We start from the raw sequence: 18,769 nt of genomic DNA, 5'->3' as shown, positions 1-18,769 counted from the left end.
GTCCAGCCTGTGAACCTCGAATGAGAGGAAGTGTTTCGGGGAGAAGAGTGTGCTAATGTCTGCTTTTCTTTTGATAAGGGAGAGGGTGAGCTTATGGCGTGGATAGAAACCAAAAACAGAGATGTGTTTACCACCGTCATCCAGGCATTCATATTCCACTCACTCTTAACGAGAATTGGTTTTGTAGCACTAATTCTGTTGGTGCTCTGGGCTCAAAACATCCTTAACATGGAAGACAGGCTTCTTTTAAATGTAGAAGGCTTTGACAAACAATATCAAGGAAGGAAGAATTTTTTTCTAGAGCATGAGCATAAGCCCAACTTTTCAACAAGGGTAGTAGCAGTATAGGCGACGTGATGTCCAGCAGTGCTGTATCACTTCTGTTCCTGGCGGCGCCCCCCTCTAGCAATCCCTCTGGATATCTGTACGCGTGGTATTCAGACAGCGCCAAAGGGAAATGTGAGATTTCTACGGCAAACCGAAAAAAAATAAGAAGGGAGAACTACAGTAAAAAGGAGAAGGGTCATCGCAGAGGGTAGTCCACACCCCGAGGCCACATTTCTGACATTAATCACACATGTTATCATCTTTGTTACCTCCATTTCTTTCCCTTCTCACTTTGTCTTGCTGTCTTTCCCCGTGTCATACAACAATGAGAAGAGTGTGGGCGTCTTTGCTTGTTTGTTTGTCTGGCGCATACCCCTGCAGCTCATTCAAGCCACTTTTGAGGAGACATGGAGCACACCGAGTTGAAACAAATGTGCCTCTGCGCTTAGCGGATACTGAGCTCTGGGGATGGCGGAGCAGCGGCTAACTGGCGAAGCTGTGTAGCCCACGGGCCAGATAGCAGGCTCCATTTACTGCTACTACCATAACACCTCTGCCTCACTCTCTCTTCCTCTGTCTCCTCACTGCCATCTCTTATCACCCACTCTCTCTTGTTCTCTTACGCTGTCTCAGACAAACACTTACAATCATACACGTACTACTCACTCAGTGGTTGCTACCTTGACAATACTCACACTTGTGGAGGCTCAAAAGGATCTTGAGATGCTCACACACAAGCTCTTACACACATCAGTGTACAGTCTTTACACACAATCAAACACTTTCTCTCACTGACACAAGCTATACATCAATAGCAGCCGGAGTGCGGGAGGGAGTGCGGTCGTCTTTCAACCAGAAGGTTGTGGGTTCGATCCCAACATGTCGATGTATCCTTGGGCAAGATACTTAACCCTGAGTTGCTCCCGATGGCATGGCCAACGGTGTGTGAATGTGTGTGAATGTTAGTTCTTAGAGTAAGGTACACTGCTCTGTATGAATGGGTGTGAATGAGTGAATGACATGTAGTATGTAAAGCGCTTTGAGGGGTCGTAAAGACTGGATAAAGCGCTATACAAGTACAGTCCATTTACCATTGAATTAACTTATAATGCCCACAGTTTTATATAAAGTATAAACAGTAATGTAATAATACTCATCTGCAGTTTTAACAAATATAGTCACATTCATTTCCTCTGTCTGTTCTCAAGGCAAGGCAAGTTTATTTATATAGCACTTTTCAACACAAGGCAATTCAAAGTGCTTTACAAAAAATTAAAGACATTAAGAAAAAGGCATTTAAAATCAGTCATTAAAAAGAAAAGCTAATAAAATAAACATTAAAAGAAAAAATACATGGATAAAAGTTACAGTGCTGTCTAAGATATGAATGTTCAATTAAACATTAAAAGAAAAAGTACATGGATAAAAGTTACAGTGCAGTCTCAGATATGAATAGTTCAATTAAACATTAAAAGAAAAAGTACATGGATAAAAGTTACAGTGCAGTCTAAGATATGAATAGTTCAATTAAAAGCAGCGACAAAAAGAAAAGTAGGGATGGGGTTTAATAGGATGTGATCAAATAAGAATCTAATATATTTGTTGTATTCGCTTCCTTTATCAAATCTATTGAGCTTTGGTTTTCAATGTTTTAAAGCAACTTGAGAAAATGGAGACCTGTAATCACTTTCTGCTGTTTGAGAAGGCACTTCAGTATTGAGTGGCAGCTTGATTACAGTTCACAAATTGTCAGCCTGACCTGAAAGTCTATCCTTACCTCCCTTCAGCTGAGAACCAGCTCCAGCTTAAACAGACAAGAGCCAAAAAACAATCCTGTTGCCATAATTCAAATATCTAATGTTATCAAGATGAATTAGCTACAGTTACATCATTTCAAGGTCTCTATCTGCAGTGGTGAAATATGCATCTGAATGCTATGCACTGTACAATGGTATGTTATTAACCTGAAGATGACCCTACTTCTCACGTACATAAACACACTGAATCAGAGTGTTATGCATATACATATACTTACTCTCACTGTCTCTGACTCACCCACTCTCAGTCTCACACATTCCTTCACTGCACCATCGCTCCATTGTGATACCACTCTGCGAGGCATTAGGAGCTGCGTGACTGAGCTTTTATCAGATATTAGGCCCGTTCAAATGGATGATCTCAGTGTTCGGCCGTGACCAACAGACAAAAAGCCCTTTTTTCCCTCTGTCCCTCTTCTCTCATGTCTTCCTCACTTTTACTTCTCTAAAAGCACAGCTGCAGTCATTTGTTACACCATGAAGAAAAAAGTTCCCAGGAGATCCCCGCAGGGACACATCCTACAGCCTTTTTCGGCCCTCCCAAAGGAACAGGAAGCCTTGTGGTGTCGTCACATCAGCTGTGTCCCACTGCTGTGCCTTCTCTCTTTGTTCTTAAATAATACGGTTCTCCCACAGGCACACAGAGACGAGAGAGAAATGGTCTCATGTGGCTGGTGCGTGTTTTTGTGTGTGTAAAGACAAAGACAAATGAAAACAATTTCTTCTTCTATATACCACCGCTGTAATAGGAACAATCTGTTCCTGTGACTTTCCTACTTGAATTATCTTGTGCCAGGGCCTAATATCAGAGCATGCTGGTTTGCACGTACACGGCTGAGACATGCTCGCGCACACATACTGTCCTTTTTTACGGCAATTGCCCAAGAGTATGAGAGATAACAGAAGTATATGACAGAACGCAGAACTCTTTGAGCCCATCTCAGCTTATCTTTCCAATTAATATCTGCCTGTGTGCCGAAGAGCAGGCTGCTGTGCGGCTAATGATCCGGATTACTGCTGCCTGCCGCCCCGCCACTCCCGCTGCATGCTGGGAGACCAATTCCCTTCCAGAGCTGCGATCTGTCACCCATGCCCCTTCGTAAACCCCCTCCGTAAACCCCCTCCCCTCCAGGACCTGCGTCTCCCATCGTCGTGCAATAGAAGGCCTGCTGAGCTCTAATGACAGACGCCTCACACCTCCCTCTTTCTCTTTCTCCTCTGTCACCTTGCTCTCTTGCAGTTGGACTTTTTCACACACTTCAAAACACCATACTGCGTACCCTCGTGCACCCACTTTTCAGACTTCCGCTCACACACACACACACACACACCTCCGTTCCTCCCCCTCCGTCATTGGAAGACGAAGTAGCATAGAGAGGTCTCATTTACAACCAAGGTGGAAACGCACCCTTACCGTCGCCTATTCCTCCTCCCCTTCCGTCACGGTGTGAACACTAATGAAGAAGAGATGAGTCCTCTCCTGTGCTTCCATTTATCTCAGCGGCCAAGGGACATGCACACTCACCCCTGCCTCTCTCACTCTCCTGTCTCACACCTGCTCTGTCATCATCTCTAACGGGATGCACTGCTTTAATAGAAACATAACTTCATTAGCCGAGATGGTTATTGTTTTTGCGAAAGTGTCTCTTGAGTTAGATCTATAGCTTTATGGCTCGTTCTGCTGCATCCCGGAACCATGGTCTGTCATTAACAGGAAACAAGTTCATCCTCAGGCTGCCAGTAACTAGAAATGTGCAGATAGTTTGGTCATTTGTCTCCCTGTTCTTATCACAATAAACAAGGTAGGGCTGCTCGATTATGGCAAAAATCATAATCTCGATTATTTGGGTCAATAATTGATATCACGATTATTAAAAAACGATTATCAATTTACTTTGAAAACATCAATTTATTGGAGAAAAAAATGTGAACAGTATGTTTTTAACAGTTGATTACCCGAACTTTAAGTATAATTCAACTGAAAAAACAATTTTGAAAAAAGTTTAAAAAAAGTAATAATAATAATACAAATATTATCGTTTTATTTCAATCACGTTGTTTTTGTAATCGTTGCAAGCCATAATCGTAATTGCGATTAAAATACGATTAATTGAGCAGCCCTAAAACAAAGCTAGTTTTATGTATTAAACATTGTTGTTCCCTTTGTCTTATCATCATTACAATACAATACAATACAACTTTATTTATGAAGCACTTTAAACCTCCAGACCAAAGTGCTGTACAGGCAAATAGATAAAACAAAGCATACAAAAAAGTAACACAGCTCAGCTCACACACCATAAAACAAGTACAAGTAAAAACAAAAAACAATTTAAATGCAAAAAAGCAACACTCTGAAAGATGTTGAAATGCCAAATGTTAAAACGCTAAGGACAAGAGGTGGGTTTTAAGAAGCGATTTAAAATCAGGCAGTGTGGAGGCCTGTCTGATCTCCAGGGGCAGAGCGTTCCACAGTTTGGGAGCCGCGACAGAGCTTTGACCTGGTTTTAGGCACATTCAGGAGCAGTTGGTCCGCTGACCTGAGAGGGCGGTTCGGCGTGTAATGCTGTAGCAGCTCAGCAAGGTATGGTGGGGTCATGCCATTTAGGGATTTAAAAGTAAATAAAAGAATTTTAAAATGGATCCTAAAATAAATTGGCAGCCAGTGGAGAGAAGCTAAAACAGGGGAAATGTGGTCATACTTCCGTGTGCCAGTTAAGAGCCTTGCTGCGGCATTTTGCACCCGCTGCAGTCGTGCGAGGGAGGACCCACTGACCCCCATGTAGAGAGAGTTACAGTAGTCCAGCCGGGTGGTGACAAAGGCATGGATTACTGTCTCAAACTGCTGTCTGGAGAGAAAAGGTTTTACTTTGGCTAGCTGCCTCAGGTGATAAAAGCTCGTTTTTACCACCGACTTAATCTGACTCTCAAGTTTGAGTTCACGGTCCATTTTAATACCAAGGTTCGTAACGGTGGGCTTGGTGTACTGATGCAAGGAACCCAGGTCTACAGAAGTGGTGTCAGTGGTGCTACCAAAAACCATTATCATTATAAAAATGATAATGATTATGTTTTCCATAAGTCTGTTGATGCTTCTATTGTAGTAAAAAGCACCTACAGCAATTCACTTAGCCAGTATACTTGAAATAAATTAAATTCTAACTTTATAAAATAAACAATCACACAATAAATAAATAACCATAAAAAAAAAATGTTTTGAATGTTGACTTTACCTTCACCACGTTCCTTGGCTTTTTGCTTTTAAGGAAGTCTAAAGCTTACTGTACATTTCCATAAGAAGGGAAAACCTTGCATACATCTGATACTCCAAAGTGACACCTGCACTTTCTCTTTTTTCTTTTCCCTCACAGATGACATTCTCAGCAAGTCCCTATTCAGACCTGATCCAGGCCTCTCCGAGCATAACTCAGGATATGGAGCAACCCGAAATGTTGTGGGTCATGGGCCCGGTGCTGGCTGTGGTCCTCATCATTTTAATCGTCATCGCCATCCTGCTCTTTAAGAAGTAAGAAGTTATTTGTATTCTCTCTCCTCTGTGTTTGTGTGAGGTTGAACTGCATTGACACTTTTGATTGTTGGTTTCTTTTGGTTGCATCAGGAATGGTAATGAGCGTGCTCCCTTCCTGCACCAGGCTGCTCACACCAGACCGTTACATTCAATTTCCTTACCGTAATATACAGTAAGATGAGAAAAGTAACCAAAGGCAGATTCATTTGTCTTTCAGAAAATCATAATTTCTCCATGAAAGATTGAGAAAGAAGTCCTTTTTGACAGTACAACGTGAAGTGTCAGTTTTAAATGGCAGCTGACGTTGCCTCCCTAATGAAAAGCACAGCTTGGCTGTCAAAAACCCTTAGTTAGGAGTGAGAAATGTGTTTTGGCTGCCACCATTGGTCATTTAAAAAATAAACAGAAGGCTGCAACAGAGGGCTTAACTAAAAGCTCAGTCAATATCTCTTAAAAGCCGTCACTGTCCAGCACACCGTGGAAACACGCAGGCCAGAAAGGTACTGGGGTGGTACAGATAAATGGATCATTATAAAACTAGCACATTCAAACATTTGCTGGCTTCTACTTAACTGTTGATTTTTCTTTTCTTTTGACTTACATTTCTTTATAAAGTGTAGGTTTTAGACTCTCAACCTGGAACTATAAAAATGTTGCTTCTCACTTAAAGAATGACTTGGAATTGATAAAGATTATCGATTATTTAATCAGTTAATGAACCACTTGGCCTGTCTCTAGGCTAGTTAGTATTTTTACAGAGGAGACAATCCTAATGTGGTTTGGACGCTATAAGAAATACCATCTAGATGAGAGTTTAAAGATTGACTTATTGAGTCCCACCTCCCTATTTTCCCCTGATTGCTTCATTATGAACTCTCCATTTCATATCATACCTATTCTCCGACCTGCCATCCACAGCCTTGCAGACAGCTACGTGGCTGCCAATACTGCCACACTTACAAAGGGACTGGTTAATAATAGGCCTGGAGACAGCACACTGCTGAGTAGCACACCCTCTGTCTGGAAGCTCTTTCTCCATGTAGACACAGATCGACAGGAGGGACTGTGGGGAGGTGGCTGTGTGCCCTTTTCACTGTGGACTGGCAGTAAATGTGCAGGAATAATAACGCTCTAGTTCGGCTTGTTATTGCTACCTACATATACGCCAAGACTAATACATGCGGGGAACAATGATGAGGTTATTCTAAAAAGTGTGCAGCTAAGATAACTTTTTACGCTGTGCTTTCAAGATGTGGTTAACATTTTTGGAAGAGCTGGAACTAGCTTTCTGAAAATAGTACAGATGCAGAACACTGGGTAAAGAAGTTATAGGTTCATATGGATAACTATTACCTATTAATACCCCTCCCTCTCTTTTTGCCCTCTGTGAAAGCAGCAAACAGGAAAGGTGGGTACTTCACTGTTACATAAGTCACAACCCCATCTACCATCACCCAAGTCCCTTTCATTTGTGTTGTGAACTTGGTGGTATTCATCAGCTCTTGCAGGGTCAGCTTCCTCTCAGCTCCTCTCATATAGAAATAAAAGGAAATGTCTTTAATCTGATCTGGTGCATATTGAAGGAGATGAGAAGCAGCTGACTCTGCAGTCGTTGATACCTGGGGTCAAAGAAACCCCTAGGTCACGTCTGTGTAGCAGCGCATGTTCCACGTCTAGTGCAAATGTTCCTCCTCGGATCTGCCATGGTTTGTCTCCGTGCTGTGTCTCATTATCCAGCCAGTGTCAGCACACCCCACCACGATTGGCCCCATCTGAATATGCCAAGGCATCACCTGCTGCTGAATGGCCATTGAGAACTAAATGCCAGACTGGGAAACTGCTGTAAAAGAAACGTTCCCATCTTTTAAGCTGACATTTTCCACCGAGACCCATTCCTCCACTTTTAGCCTTTTTTTCCCCTCTCCCTGCTTCCTCATGGCAGGAGGTTCAACAAAGGGCCCTGTTCTATCCTCATTAAGCACACTCTGTTCTGCACACACACTCGCACTGTGCGTGTGTGTATACGTTTGGGTATACTTACATTCTCACACGTCTTAACCCTCACTTTCAGCCTGAGATGAATAACCCCATTCAGATTGCTGCCGTGTTTACTTTAGCTCAGCACTAAAGTGTGATGTAGATTGGCATCTGATTGGGTCAGACGGAGAGATGAGGGGTCTGGAGAACAGATCACACATGCCCAACTTTTCTGCCCCCCTCCCCACAGCCGAGCTTAGCACCAGTCGTGATCTCTGGGAAAACCGGATACGGCCCCGTCACGCTGCTAGCATTAGCTTAAGCCGCTGCAGCATAAGATAACAGGTGGTGGTGAGGCCCGGGCCCCAGGGCTGAGGTGGACTGTTTTAAAGCTGTGTGTGCACCGCCAGCTTTATGTATTCTCACCACGCCTGGCTTCAACAGAAGGCCCTGCTCCTGCCTAAAACCCACACTTGCCACTTGCAAATGGAGTGCAATGAGATGTGAAATTTCCACAGGGCGCCCTGATGGTTCCTTCCGCCCATTTCCATTTGCAGTCAGAAGGCTTGTGAGTCTGCAGCTGTATCTTTGAGAGTGTGTGTAGTTGTGACAGAGATGGGAAAGCATGCATCTGTGTGCCTGCTTGTGTGTGTATGTCAGCAGATGCCGGCTGTCTGAACATTAGAATACAGGCAGGCTGCGTTTTTCTGTTCCTATCTCCGCCTCATGGACAACGCTACGGTCGACTGAGCCGAGCCAGTCCGAGCTGTTCAGTTCTGTGCTGTGCTAGACTCAGCTAGGCCGGGTCTGGCAGCGCAGGTGCTGCAGAACCGGTCTAATTACCCAGTGTTGTGCCACCCAGCTGATGAGCTAATTACAGCATCCGCCTGTTTCCCTCTCAATCTGGAAAGCAGTAAACACAATGTGTTGTTAGCACACACACACACAGCAGCTAAAATCACACAATTAAATATTGTCTACACTCAAACACACACACTCATGTACACATACCCGCATAGCAGCTGTCACCTATCCAGCAGCAAACAAACCCAACCTTTGCCACTCCAGGAAAATGATTGCGTTTCTTCAAACACATTAACCTCCAGTTGGCAAACTGAGGCTGATGCCCTGGTAACTAGTGTCTCTTGAATTCCTGGTCCTCAGAACAAGTTTTGAGAACCATTAACCTCATCAAATGTGTCATTTCACTTGCAGTTAGCTTGAGAAGTTGATGCATGTAGGTGTTGTTGGTATGATGTGTTTAACACCTTACTGTCTGTTTCTGCCACCTCAGGAAGCGGGCGTCTCCCCTACCTAAAGATGAGCAATCAGGTGGGGTTAAAGACTCCCTGCTGGCCAACTCCTCCGACCCAGTGGAGATGAGAAGACTCAACTACCAGACCCCAGGTAATAAACAACGGTCAAAATATCGTACATGTAGCCACATATGGCAACTTTACTTCTTTACCTCAGCAACTACCCTAAAATAAACTTCAGCGTTCATGACATATAGGATGGCTGATAGAGATGGAAAGATTCCTGTTGACAATTTGATGGTTGTGTCAGGATTAAAATACTATGTTATGACAATACAAAACCATCACATTTACAACTTGTTGACATGAACAGTATTTACAAGTGGGTATCATGAAGTCATCATAATTCCAATATGACATGGAAACATAATCAACCTTCAATTGCTCTTAGCGCCATAGTGATAAACTGAGGAAAGTTGTATTGGGCAACTTGGTTGTATATTAAGTGTGTGCGTTTTAATCAGGTGTTTTGGTTCAGTCAGTCTTTCATTACAAAATTGTAAAAATGGTATGCTGCTGTTTGACTGAGGATTTCAAACAGCTTCATTCCAAAATGAAAATCCTCCCTGAAATTCATCAGATCATCCTTTCTTCTCTGCTGAAGGGAAATATCTAAAGGGAATTCATTTAACAGGGTTTCTAAGTATCATGTACTTTCTAGCTTGTTTCCCCTCAAAAAGTAGATATTGCATTTCGGAATGATGTTTCCCTTTTATCAACAAAACTCTATACAGCTTTTCCAAAAGCAATCTACTCCTGCAATGCTGTTCTTTTGATGGATCTTTTGTTTATTAGTGCTTTGTAGCAGGTGTTGCCGTCTGAAATTCATATTTTTGTTATTCATCCTCAGGCTGTAAATCTGACCAGCTCTCAAAAAAAGAAAAATGTGTCAATAAGAGAAAATAAACAAATCACGTTCACCATCACAGCGAGTGCTGGACGGTAATGGAGTCAGAGTGCATTCACATTCCATCCACGCACAGCGGGGGGGGGGGGGTTTGTCAGGGCGCCCGCCTCAGCATCAGCCTTCTTCCTTTTTCTTCCTGATCTCCTCCTTCCTCCCCTGGTCCTCGCTCCTCCTCCCTCCATCAGCTCCTTTCATTCCCCCTAGCTGGTAATGAGTCCTGCTGCCTCTGATGTCAAGGTGAGCCAGGCGGAGGGAACAATGGAGCTGAGAGAAAATGTCAACCTTGTTGCACGCGCGCTTGTGCGCGTTTCTGTGTGTTTTCTGTGTGTGTGTGTGTGTGTCCCTTCTCACGGGTTATTAAATATCCCATTCGCTGTACACACAGATACACACACAGAGCCCCTTTGAACCCCTGCAGAGGAATTAAACAGTACTCCACCTCTTTCCTCTTTTGTCTTCCATTTTCCCTGTAGGGTAATCGCTCTCTCTCTCTTTCTCTCACTCTCTGTCCCTCTCTCTCTCTCTCTGTACATCAACATCTTGACAACCCCTTTCCCCCTCACTGTTTTGCTTCATGAGTGGTGATCAAAAAATCACCAAGGCTGTGTTTAGCTTGTGAAAACGGTTGAGATTCCAAGGTTGAGCCGAGCAAATATTGAACCGTCCATTCTTTTGTCCTCTAGCTCTTTCTCCCTTTGATTCATCCACAGAAGGTGAACGTTCCTGCTCTGATTCTGAGTGTTGTTAAGTGGTCTAGCCAATTGCCGCTCATGTCTAGCATGTTTGCTGAAGAGACTGCAGCGGCCCTTTTTGACACTTCAGCAGCAGACGTGCGGTTCTTTGAGTAACTGACCTGCTTTATCCTTGCCAGACCTGGTTCAGATAGTATTTGCAAATACCTTACTAGGATCAAATGTGTTTCACTTCAGATACAGCGAGTGGTATATGCAGTAGGGCAATTTACAGTAAGTGGTCACAAATAACTATTTTAATATTCAATTAGGGGATATTACCAACATTTTGGGTGCACTAAATTTAATTCGACCTCCAAATAAAGTGAAGTGCTGTTCATGTTCCCATATCTCAGTAATTACTTCATTGTTATTATCATAACTGATTTCCATCAAAATGATGACTGAAGCAATGAAAAGGCACCCATAAAGTAAAAATTCCCTCTAAAAATGAACATGTAATGCCCGGTGTTCAGTAGTTAGTTCCCACTAAGCGGTCGCAGGGGAGTGTTATAAATGCAGGGTTCTGATAAACATCCTAAACAACACTGCTTGAATTGTCCTGAGATCCAACACCACCTGCTGCGTTCTCCAACCAGCTTGAAAGGTTATTTGCAGATACTGTTGGGCCCTGGTCAGATCCTGAGTCTTCCTCATTGATTGAGTGTTCTTCTTCCTCCCTCCTTCACTCTCCTCTCTCCACAGGTCCCAGCTCTCATCGCTGCCCCAACACTCCAAGTTAGTCTGCTCTCTCACCTACTGTGTATTTCCCACACATGCAGTCTCCCCTCCCTGTTCACTCTCTCCTGATCCCATTCCCCCGTTGCCCCCTGACAGACATCACAAGCCCACAAGCTTGTAGCCTCTGGCGCTCCAAGGATGCAGCGAGGTCCTCTCTTTAGCTGGGAACCTCCCACGACACCTTTTTGGTGCGGAAGCAGAGGACTAGATGGTTTCATGGATAGTTGAGCAGTGCGGACAGTTACTCTTGCTGTGCATTAGCCTTATTATCTATGGCTTCACTCTCCATTTAAGCAACAACACGGCTGTAGAAGACCTGGGTGAACATGCACAAACACATACACACTGATGTTAATGTGCTCATAGGTCCCTCAGTGCAATTACAGTATTAAATTAGTGTAATTGGTCAGGTTTCATCTTGTGCAGTGGCCATAGTTACCAGCCATTATCCATTAGCATTACAGCATAAATGAGCTTACAGCTGTTGCTCATCTAAAAGCAGGAATTTAAGCTGACCAGTTTGATCACGGATTTTAAACTCATTTTAAAAAAGCTGGAGAAATCATCTGTGGGTGTTTGCACCTGCTATAACTGTATATGGATTTCAATGACTACTTTTTTTACGATGTTGTATTTTAGTGTTGCCTCTGTGTTTAGTGTCCTGTCTGTCTGTAACTTTGTGTGGTAGTGACAGGTCTCTCTTGAAAATGAGACCTTGTATCTCAATGAGATTTTACACCTGTATAAATAAAGGCTAAATAAATCAAAAATGACCCATAACCTTACAGATGCGCTCAGCCACAGGCACGATTGTTTGGCTTGAAGGCTTTATGCTACATTAATGAGGTTCCGTGTATACCTTTTTAGAGCCTCTTCATGCGTCGCATACAGTGACTTTTACCACACAAGGCAAGTTCCCAGCAATCCGTTTAAGCACAGAGCCTTGCCAAGTTCAGAGGCACAGAGGGAATTTGTGTCGGTAGATTAGCAATAAATCGTCCAATAACTCTTCGATGAGAAATCTAGAGAATGACAGGGGGAGGGTTGTTGGATTAATCCAGCCCAAGCACTCCAGGCTGGGCCGTAAGATAGTCTATTGTAAGGAAAGAGGTTTTCAAAGAAATGAGTTTTGGCTGATGACCAGTGAGTTTCTTTTTCTTCTGTGGGAAGTGAAAGTGTGACTGATTTGTAGAGACTTGTGGGTTCTTGCTCTGATTCCACCTCTGCCACCAATTGAGTGTTGTGGAATCAGAGCGATGTCTGCCTCATGCTTCCCTCCAGGAGCATGCTCACCCAGTCACTCATGTGCATCGCCGTGCCCACCCCACCTCTGTCCTCCTCACTTAGCATGACGACATCAACAAATGTCACCAGCCTGTTTCAACTTTTGAGCTCTCTCTCTCTCTCTCTCACCTCTCTCTTCTCTCTCTCTCTCTCTCTCTTTCTTCATGCATTGTTGAACAAAGTGCACTCTCTTCACCGTTACACAGCCACCTCATGGTCCCACCGGCAGCCTCATTCACCCCGTGGTCCAACCATAGTTTGTGTCGATGTGCGTGTTTGGTGTAGGCACAGCTCGGTCTCACTCTTTTCTTTGTCTTTCCCCCTGTTCCTCTTCCTTTCCCAGGAATGAGGGAACACCCACCCATTCCTGTCACTGACCTGGCCGACCACATAGAGCGACTGAAGGCCAATGACGGCCTCCGCTTTTCCCAGGAGTATGAGGTAAGACCCGTGCACTCATAATGTATGAAAGTGTCCCTTTGAAGCATATACATGAGTTTCATTGTTATTTTGTCTGAAAGGAATTGTTGTCATTATGCCTCTTTGATCCCATATGCATGTATTCTAATGGATTATGAAAGACTTCTTTCACAGAAATGTTTCAGTCATTTTTACAACTCTATTACCAATCCCACCAGGAAACTCACACTTACAATGAATGCTGCAAGATGCTTTCTCACAAAACTAGCAGGTGGCGAGTTGCTTAAGCAATCTGTGTGCGTCTTGATGTTTCCCCCGAAAATGTTATTTTGCAGGCGGTCTCCCCATTGCAACTCGGTGAGGGATTATCTCTTGTCAGTGTTCTTACTAGAGAGAAAAAAGGGAGCACATTTACATTTAAAGTGGCACATAGTGGGTTTGGGGACGAAGCAAGGCCAGGTGAAGAGAAAAGGCATCCTAGAATACAGAAAAACAAGAGCCGTCTTTTATTTATTTGTTCTGACCGTTCGATCCGTTTTGTCTAATCAGCTCTATTCCTCACATTGATGGGTCAGCCTGGCCGTTGGAACAATTGTAGACATATTTTTTTTACTTTCACCTAAAAAGTGTGTACAGTATGTGTTGCTACAGCATGAAATGTGCTCTTTAATTTCGAACTCCCCAGAGGAACAGCTAATTTATTTTGGTGACCTCATGACCTATCCTCCAGCATCACCACAAGCCAAACCTTTATTAATGCTCTGTTAAAAATGTGAAAATAACATTTATTCCATAAACTTACATTATTGTTATAAACCCTGTGCCATTGTCACAATGAAGAAAAATAATTTACAACCTTATATGGTGCTTACAATAACATCCAATGTTATTGAGTGTTTGGTCTTGCATGAATGAGGTGAATTAAATTAATTCAGATTTCATGCATGAGCTTGTCTTAATTGTAGTACAAAAACTAATGTATTCTAATTTAACAACCATGCAAATCCTACCTTCAAGAAGGTTAGGGTGCCACGTTTTTGTTGAAACTGCTGGAGTGGCATTACTTTGACTTCAATGTCTTTTTGTGGTGATTGTCATACTGAGAGGTGTTTCTAATACTTTTCAACCTCCTTTATATCAGTGAGGGTAGACTAAAACAAGTATAATTTTGAATATAATCTGTAAGAAGGAGCCATTATAATGTGTAGAAAAATACTTATATGACAATACAGTTTATATGATATGATGTAAAACATATTGAAGTGATTCGCCATCAAATTAACTGGGGAGATAATTAGGCCGTGGTAAAAGTCTGCACTCAGTTAAGTGCTGTCTTGTGTTACTCAGAGCCATCCAGCACATCACCCTCCCAGCCTGTTGAGTTAGTGTAAACGAATCAGGCCCTGGAAGTGGCTTGTATGACTGCAGGCAACCGGCCCAGCCCCGTTCCCTCTCCGCAAGTCATTCCAAGCCAGGGAAGACCCCCTCCATGGCCCGGCAGATGGCCCACTATCTCTGTGCCAGCCGAGGCGGAGCTCACAGCGCTTTGTCACGTTCGCCGGCTGCTCGCGTTGAGCCTTACCCAAAGGAACAGAATTTATAGAGGCTTCACCACTTCCTCTCCCCGATGTTTTAGGCGGAATGACACTTCCTTAGCCACCAACGCCAGTCCACATAACACTGAGCAATGTGCACAGCGGGTAATGAGCAGAATTTGACAATCAGGCATGCTTCAGCCCCCGCCCCCCCCCCCCCCCCCCCCCCCCGACTGTTTCTTTAACGCAGGAAGCAACATCACGCTGCAGTCGTCATAGCATCATTATGTCCATTTGAAAGCGTTTCCAATATGTCAGCGAGAATACCTTGGGCGTTTGCTTCTCACCTCTTTCTAGCATCTCTATCTAACTTGTTTACCAGTTGTCATGAGCCTAGTGTGCCTGCTGTGTTCACTGAGCTTTCAAATGGCTATGACTTTTTTTGACTGCAAATTAAATCGTTGTCTTCTTACTGGCGGGCACGGACTGAGAAAATTGGCAATGCTGAGCTCATCAGCAGCAACAGGCCTATACCCGCATGACTCTTAGTGCTGAGCAATTTGGAGCTGTAGTGGAACATTTCTTGTATATGAGCACTACACATTTTTCATATTTAGTTCGAAGACAAATATCATGTACATGACTTTCTCTGGCAATTAACTTTGAATATAACAAAGCTTGTATATAACCGATTCTAGGTGTCACTTTACGTAATAAGACAAGATAGATAGTGATAACTGAAAAGTAACTGTTGTCACAGGAGAGCAATTAAAAGCTAATTTCCTGTACTTTGTGATTTACAAATTAACTTAAAGTATCTTGATTGTTTTAATTAGACAAACCACACATTTATCAAGTCTAGCTTAGGACTCCAGTGTTAAAAATATTACATTGCTCATCACTTTATGGCCCTGGATCTGAATCTCCACACGCTCCAGGCCTCACCCTGTGCCCTCTAGTTTATCATAATCCAATAATTATGATTATTATGAGTGAGCTGTCCCGCTTTGACACAAGATAACCTCTAATAATTAAATTAGTGCTACAGCTCTGTTAAGTAAGTGAAGGATTTTCAAAGGTGTCATTCTGACTCCTGCTGGATTTGCGAGGCGAAAGGTCTGGGGAATTAGTGGACATGGTTCCGGTGTGAGCCGAGGGAGATCGATTCGGAATAACAAGAGACTCTGTGACATTATCGAGCCAAGGGATGGGAGGCCATCACATATCTCCCCCGATCAATATGTATGCAGTCTACTGTCGTCTCAGCCCGGGAGACAAATGACGTAAGAACCAAGGGGTTAGAAACAGAGAGGATAACATGGAGAGGCTGGAACCAAAATACAAGATAGGAAAGGGCAACAGAAATAGAAGATGAGGAAGAAAGAAAGACAGAGGATGAGAAGTTGAATGGTTACCACAGGAAATCATGCATGTGACTTCTCAGAATTAGGTAATTCGATAGGACCGCCCTAGAGGGAGAGGATGAGTGTTTGTGGTCGCCTGCAAGCTTAGCCGAAACCTTTACTCGTGTCCCAGCTGAAATCTATATGTTCATCATGTTGGCATTAGGAATTGGAGGAATATGTTTGCCCTGTTTAAACAATCCGTGGAAGGTGGCTCTTTCTAGTTGTTGTTGATTTAAATCACGAAACCGTTTATTCCTCATTAGCATTCAAGGCATCTAATGTCATGCAAATAATGAACCTGTTGTAGTTGCAGTGATGCGGCAACATGACACTTTAGCCTCTTTCACACAGCCTGTTTAAGGTGGTGCCGTTCGTCTGCCTCGCTGTTCAGTATAAAAGGTACAGAGATGGATTTTGGGGGCATAGTTGCTCAGCCTCGTAACCAGCAGTGGAGATAGTCACAGAGCCGAATTAACGTCTGTGAAAAAGGGAAAACCGGCAGGGCAGAACTAAACTTGCAAACACACACTACACCAAGTGCTTTTTTGTTACGAGTCACTCCTCTTTTGCTTCCTTTAATGCTTTCTAAAATCACACACCCGTGTAGAATGAGAGTGGCGTAGTTTAGTTCAGCAACAAAACAACAGCGGATATTTTTTGCGGAATAAAAAAAAGGGGCCATTGTTATCTAATAGCTTTACTCTGCACAATCTCCTACACTGTATAAAAGCACTTGTAGCACTCTACTGTGGCTTTTCAAGAGACATGATGTGGGTACATGTTCCATTTAAAGGCTTTGTTGACCACAGTATACTGCTATTGAATGGGTGACAGCAGAAAGTATAATAAGTGTACTTACACTCTTTCTGTCTTGCTACCTTTTATCCGTGTAACACTCAAGAGCCTCCTTTGTGCTTCTGTTTTTTTTCTCTCTCTCCATCTTCCTGTCTCTTATTCTCTCATTCCCTCTCTCACAGTCCGTTGATCCGGGGCAGCAGTTTACCTGGGAGAACTCCAACATGGAAGTCAACAAGCCAAAGAATCGCTATGCAAACGTCATCGCCTATGACCACTCCAGAGTGGTGCTCACCTCTGTTGATGGTAAGGGCTCAGGTAACCTCTCCGCCCCGTCACATCGACATACTTCACAAATACCAATGACATTTAGTATGCCTACAGCTGCTTTAGAAATCCCCAGTTTAACCACGTACACACATACACTGTTGTTGCTTTAATATAGAGTGTTGCAAACTTATCAGATCAATAAACCATACTGTGTAATATAACCGTTAGTTGCTTCATTTATGTCTTTGTTACAGCGGTTCCAGGCAGTGACTACATCAACGCCAACTACATCGACGGCTACAGGAAGCAGAATGCCTACATCGCCACTCAGGGGCCGCTGCCGGAGACCCTGAGTGACTTCTGGAGGATGGTGTGGGAACAACGGTCCAACACCATCGTCATGATGACCCGACTGGAGGAGAAGTCCCGGGTAAGGAGAGACGGTGTCATTTAGTGTACTATAAAGCGCTGACAATCATTGACTTCATACCAGTTCAATCTTAATGATGTATTCATTTACTGACATGTGCATAGTAAAACATTTAATTACACATATTAGGTAATGTATTAACAATAAACAACACATGAAGTCAATCATTAGAAATTGTAAATAGTAAGTCGTAAAAAAATGACTTCCTCATAATAAATTAGTGAAATACAATGCAATAAAGAAGCCAGAAATACTTGATCATGTTGTAGATTTCAAAGCATTTACATGGAGCAGATTATGGTCAAATACAAGGTATGATTGAAGTCACACCCTTTAAAACTACTGGTGGCCTCTATGAATCGGACGAAATGTGATACTAGAGGAGAACAGATGACTATCGTGTACAACTCAAGGCCATTGAAGTCAACCGTATCAGACGTATCAGCTGAAATGTGGGCAGAAATGGATCCCCCTGACATATAAATGTATATATTTGTATGTAGTTCAACACCAGGGAAGTAACATTACACCCAAAAAAACCTGAATGCATATAGACACCCGGCCCTACTTAAAAGCAGGATTTGTCAGCCTGATCAAAGTCTTAAGCACTTCAAAGGATATTTTTGTATTACTGCTTCTCTCATGATTCTTCTGCAATCTCCAAAAACGTCTCCGTGAATTCAGTCTAAATCTGTTTGTGAAGAAGAATTGCACAACAGCTTTTCTACTATTTTCCATTTTCCCTCCTGCTGTTTGTTTGCCACTTATGGCTAAATAACCATGGCAACTTTGCATATGATGACAACACGCGCATACCCTCGACTGAAAATCAGCTCAATAGAGTATAGTTACATTTAAATGTTCACAATCATGCAAATTATTTTTCAGTTGTTATTTAGAAACTTCTCAGAGAGTTTCGATACTTGATTGCTCCATATTTATTTTAGCCAAAGTTTCAGTCAGTAGAAATTGTGTGTGCACTTTCTGAGTTTGACTTTCGAAAGACTCGGCACGCAGTATAATGAAAACTCTGAAGTTGGAGTTAAGAATATTGTCTCCCAACAATACTGTGTGCTTCCTAAAATACATTCAAGCTAATAAAAGCAAAAATAGAGCATGAGGGTAAATTGAGATCCAAAATTGGGATGGGTTTATTTAATTACCTTCACAAAATCATGCTCATGAATTCCTTGGAGGAAATAAATCAGTGTGGAGCTCTGCCAGTATGTGGTGCTTTATTAGTGTGTGCACTCGGTGCCCTAATGAAACAGAGTCCCCAGACTA

General features: G+C 42.9%; 1 protein-coding gene across 28 annotated transcripts in view; it reads left to right on the top strand.

Moving 5' to 3' along the window:
• LOC117541926 (receptor-type tyrosine-protein phosphatase F) overlaps positions 1 to 18,769 on the top strand; it is a 173,924-nt gene that overhangs the window by 137,845 nt on the left and 17,310 nt on the right. For 9 of the 28 annotated variants that reach the window (XM_034209273.1, XM_034209429.1, XM_034209413.1 and 6 more), the window contains 7 exons: positions 5,516 to 5,670; positions 7,067 to 7,081; positions 8,945 to 9,057; positions 11,310 to 11,342; positions 12,973 to 13,070; positions 16,968 to 17,103; positions 17,310 to 17,485. In XM_034209273.1, coding sequence (XP_034065164.1) covers positions 5,516 to 5,670; positions 7,067 to 7,081; positions 8,945 to 9,057; positions 11,310 to 11,342; positions 12,973 to 13,070; positions 16,968 to 17,103; positions 17,310 to 17,485 — 726 coding nt within the window. The remainder of the gene's footprint in view (positions 1 to 5,515; positions 5,671 to 7,066; positions 7,082 to 8,944; positions 9,058 to 11,309; positions 11,343 to 12,972; positions 13,071 to 16,967; positions 17,104 to 17,309; positions 17,486 to 18,769) is intronic. The other 19 variants (XM_034209444.1, XM_034209485.1, XM_034209436.1 and 16 more) reach the window with 11 other exon arrangements.

This window comes from Gymnodraco acuticeps, unplaced genomic scaffold (genome assembly GCF_902827175.1).
Source record: "Gymnodraco acuticeps unplaced genomic scaffold, fGymAcu1.1, whole genome shotgun sequence".
Taxonomy (NCBI): Eukaryota; Metazoa; Chordata; class Actinopteri; order Perciformes; family Bathydraconidae; genus Gymnodraco; species Gymnodraco acuticeps.
The sequence above is the reverse complement of the archived record's forward strand: the minus strand, read 5'-3'. Positions and strand labels throughout refer to the sequence as shown.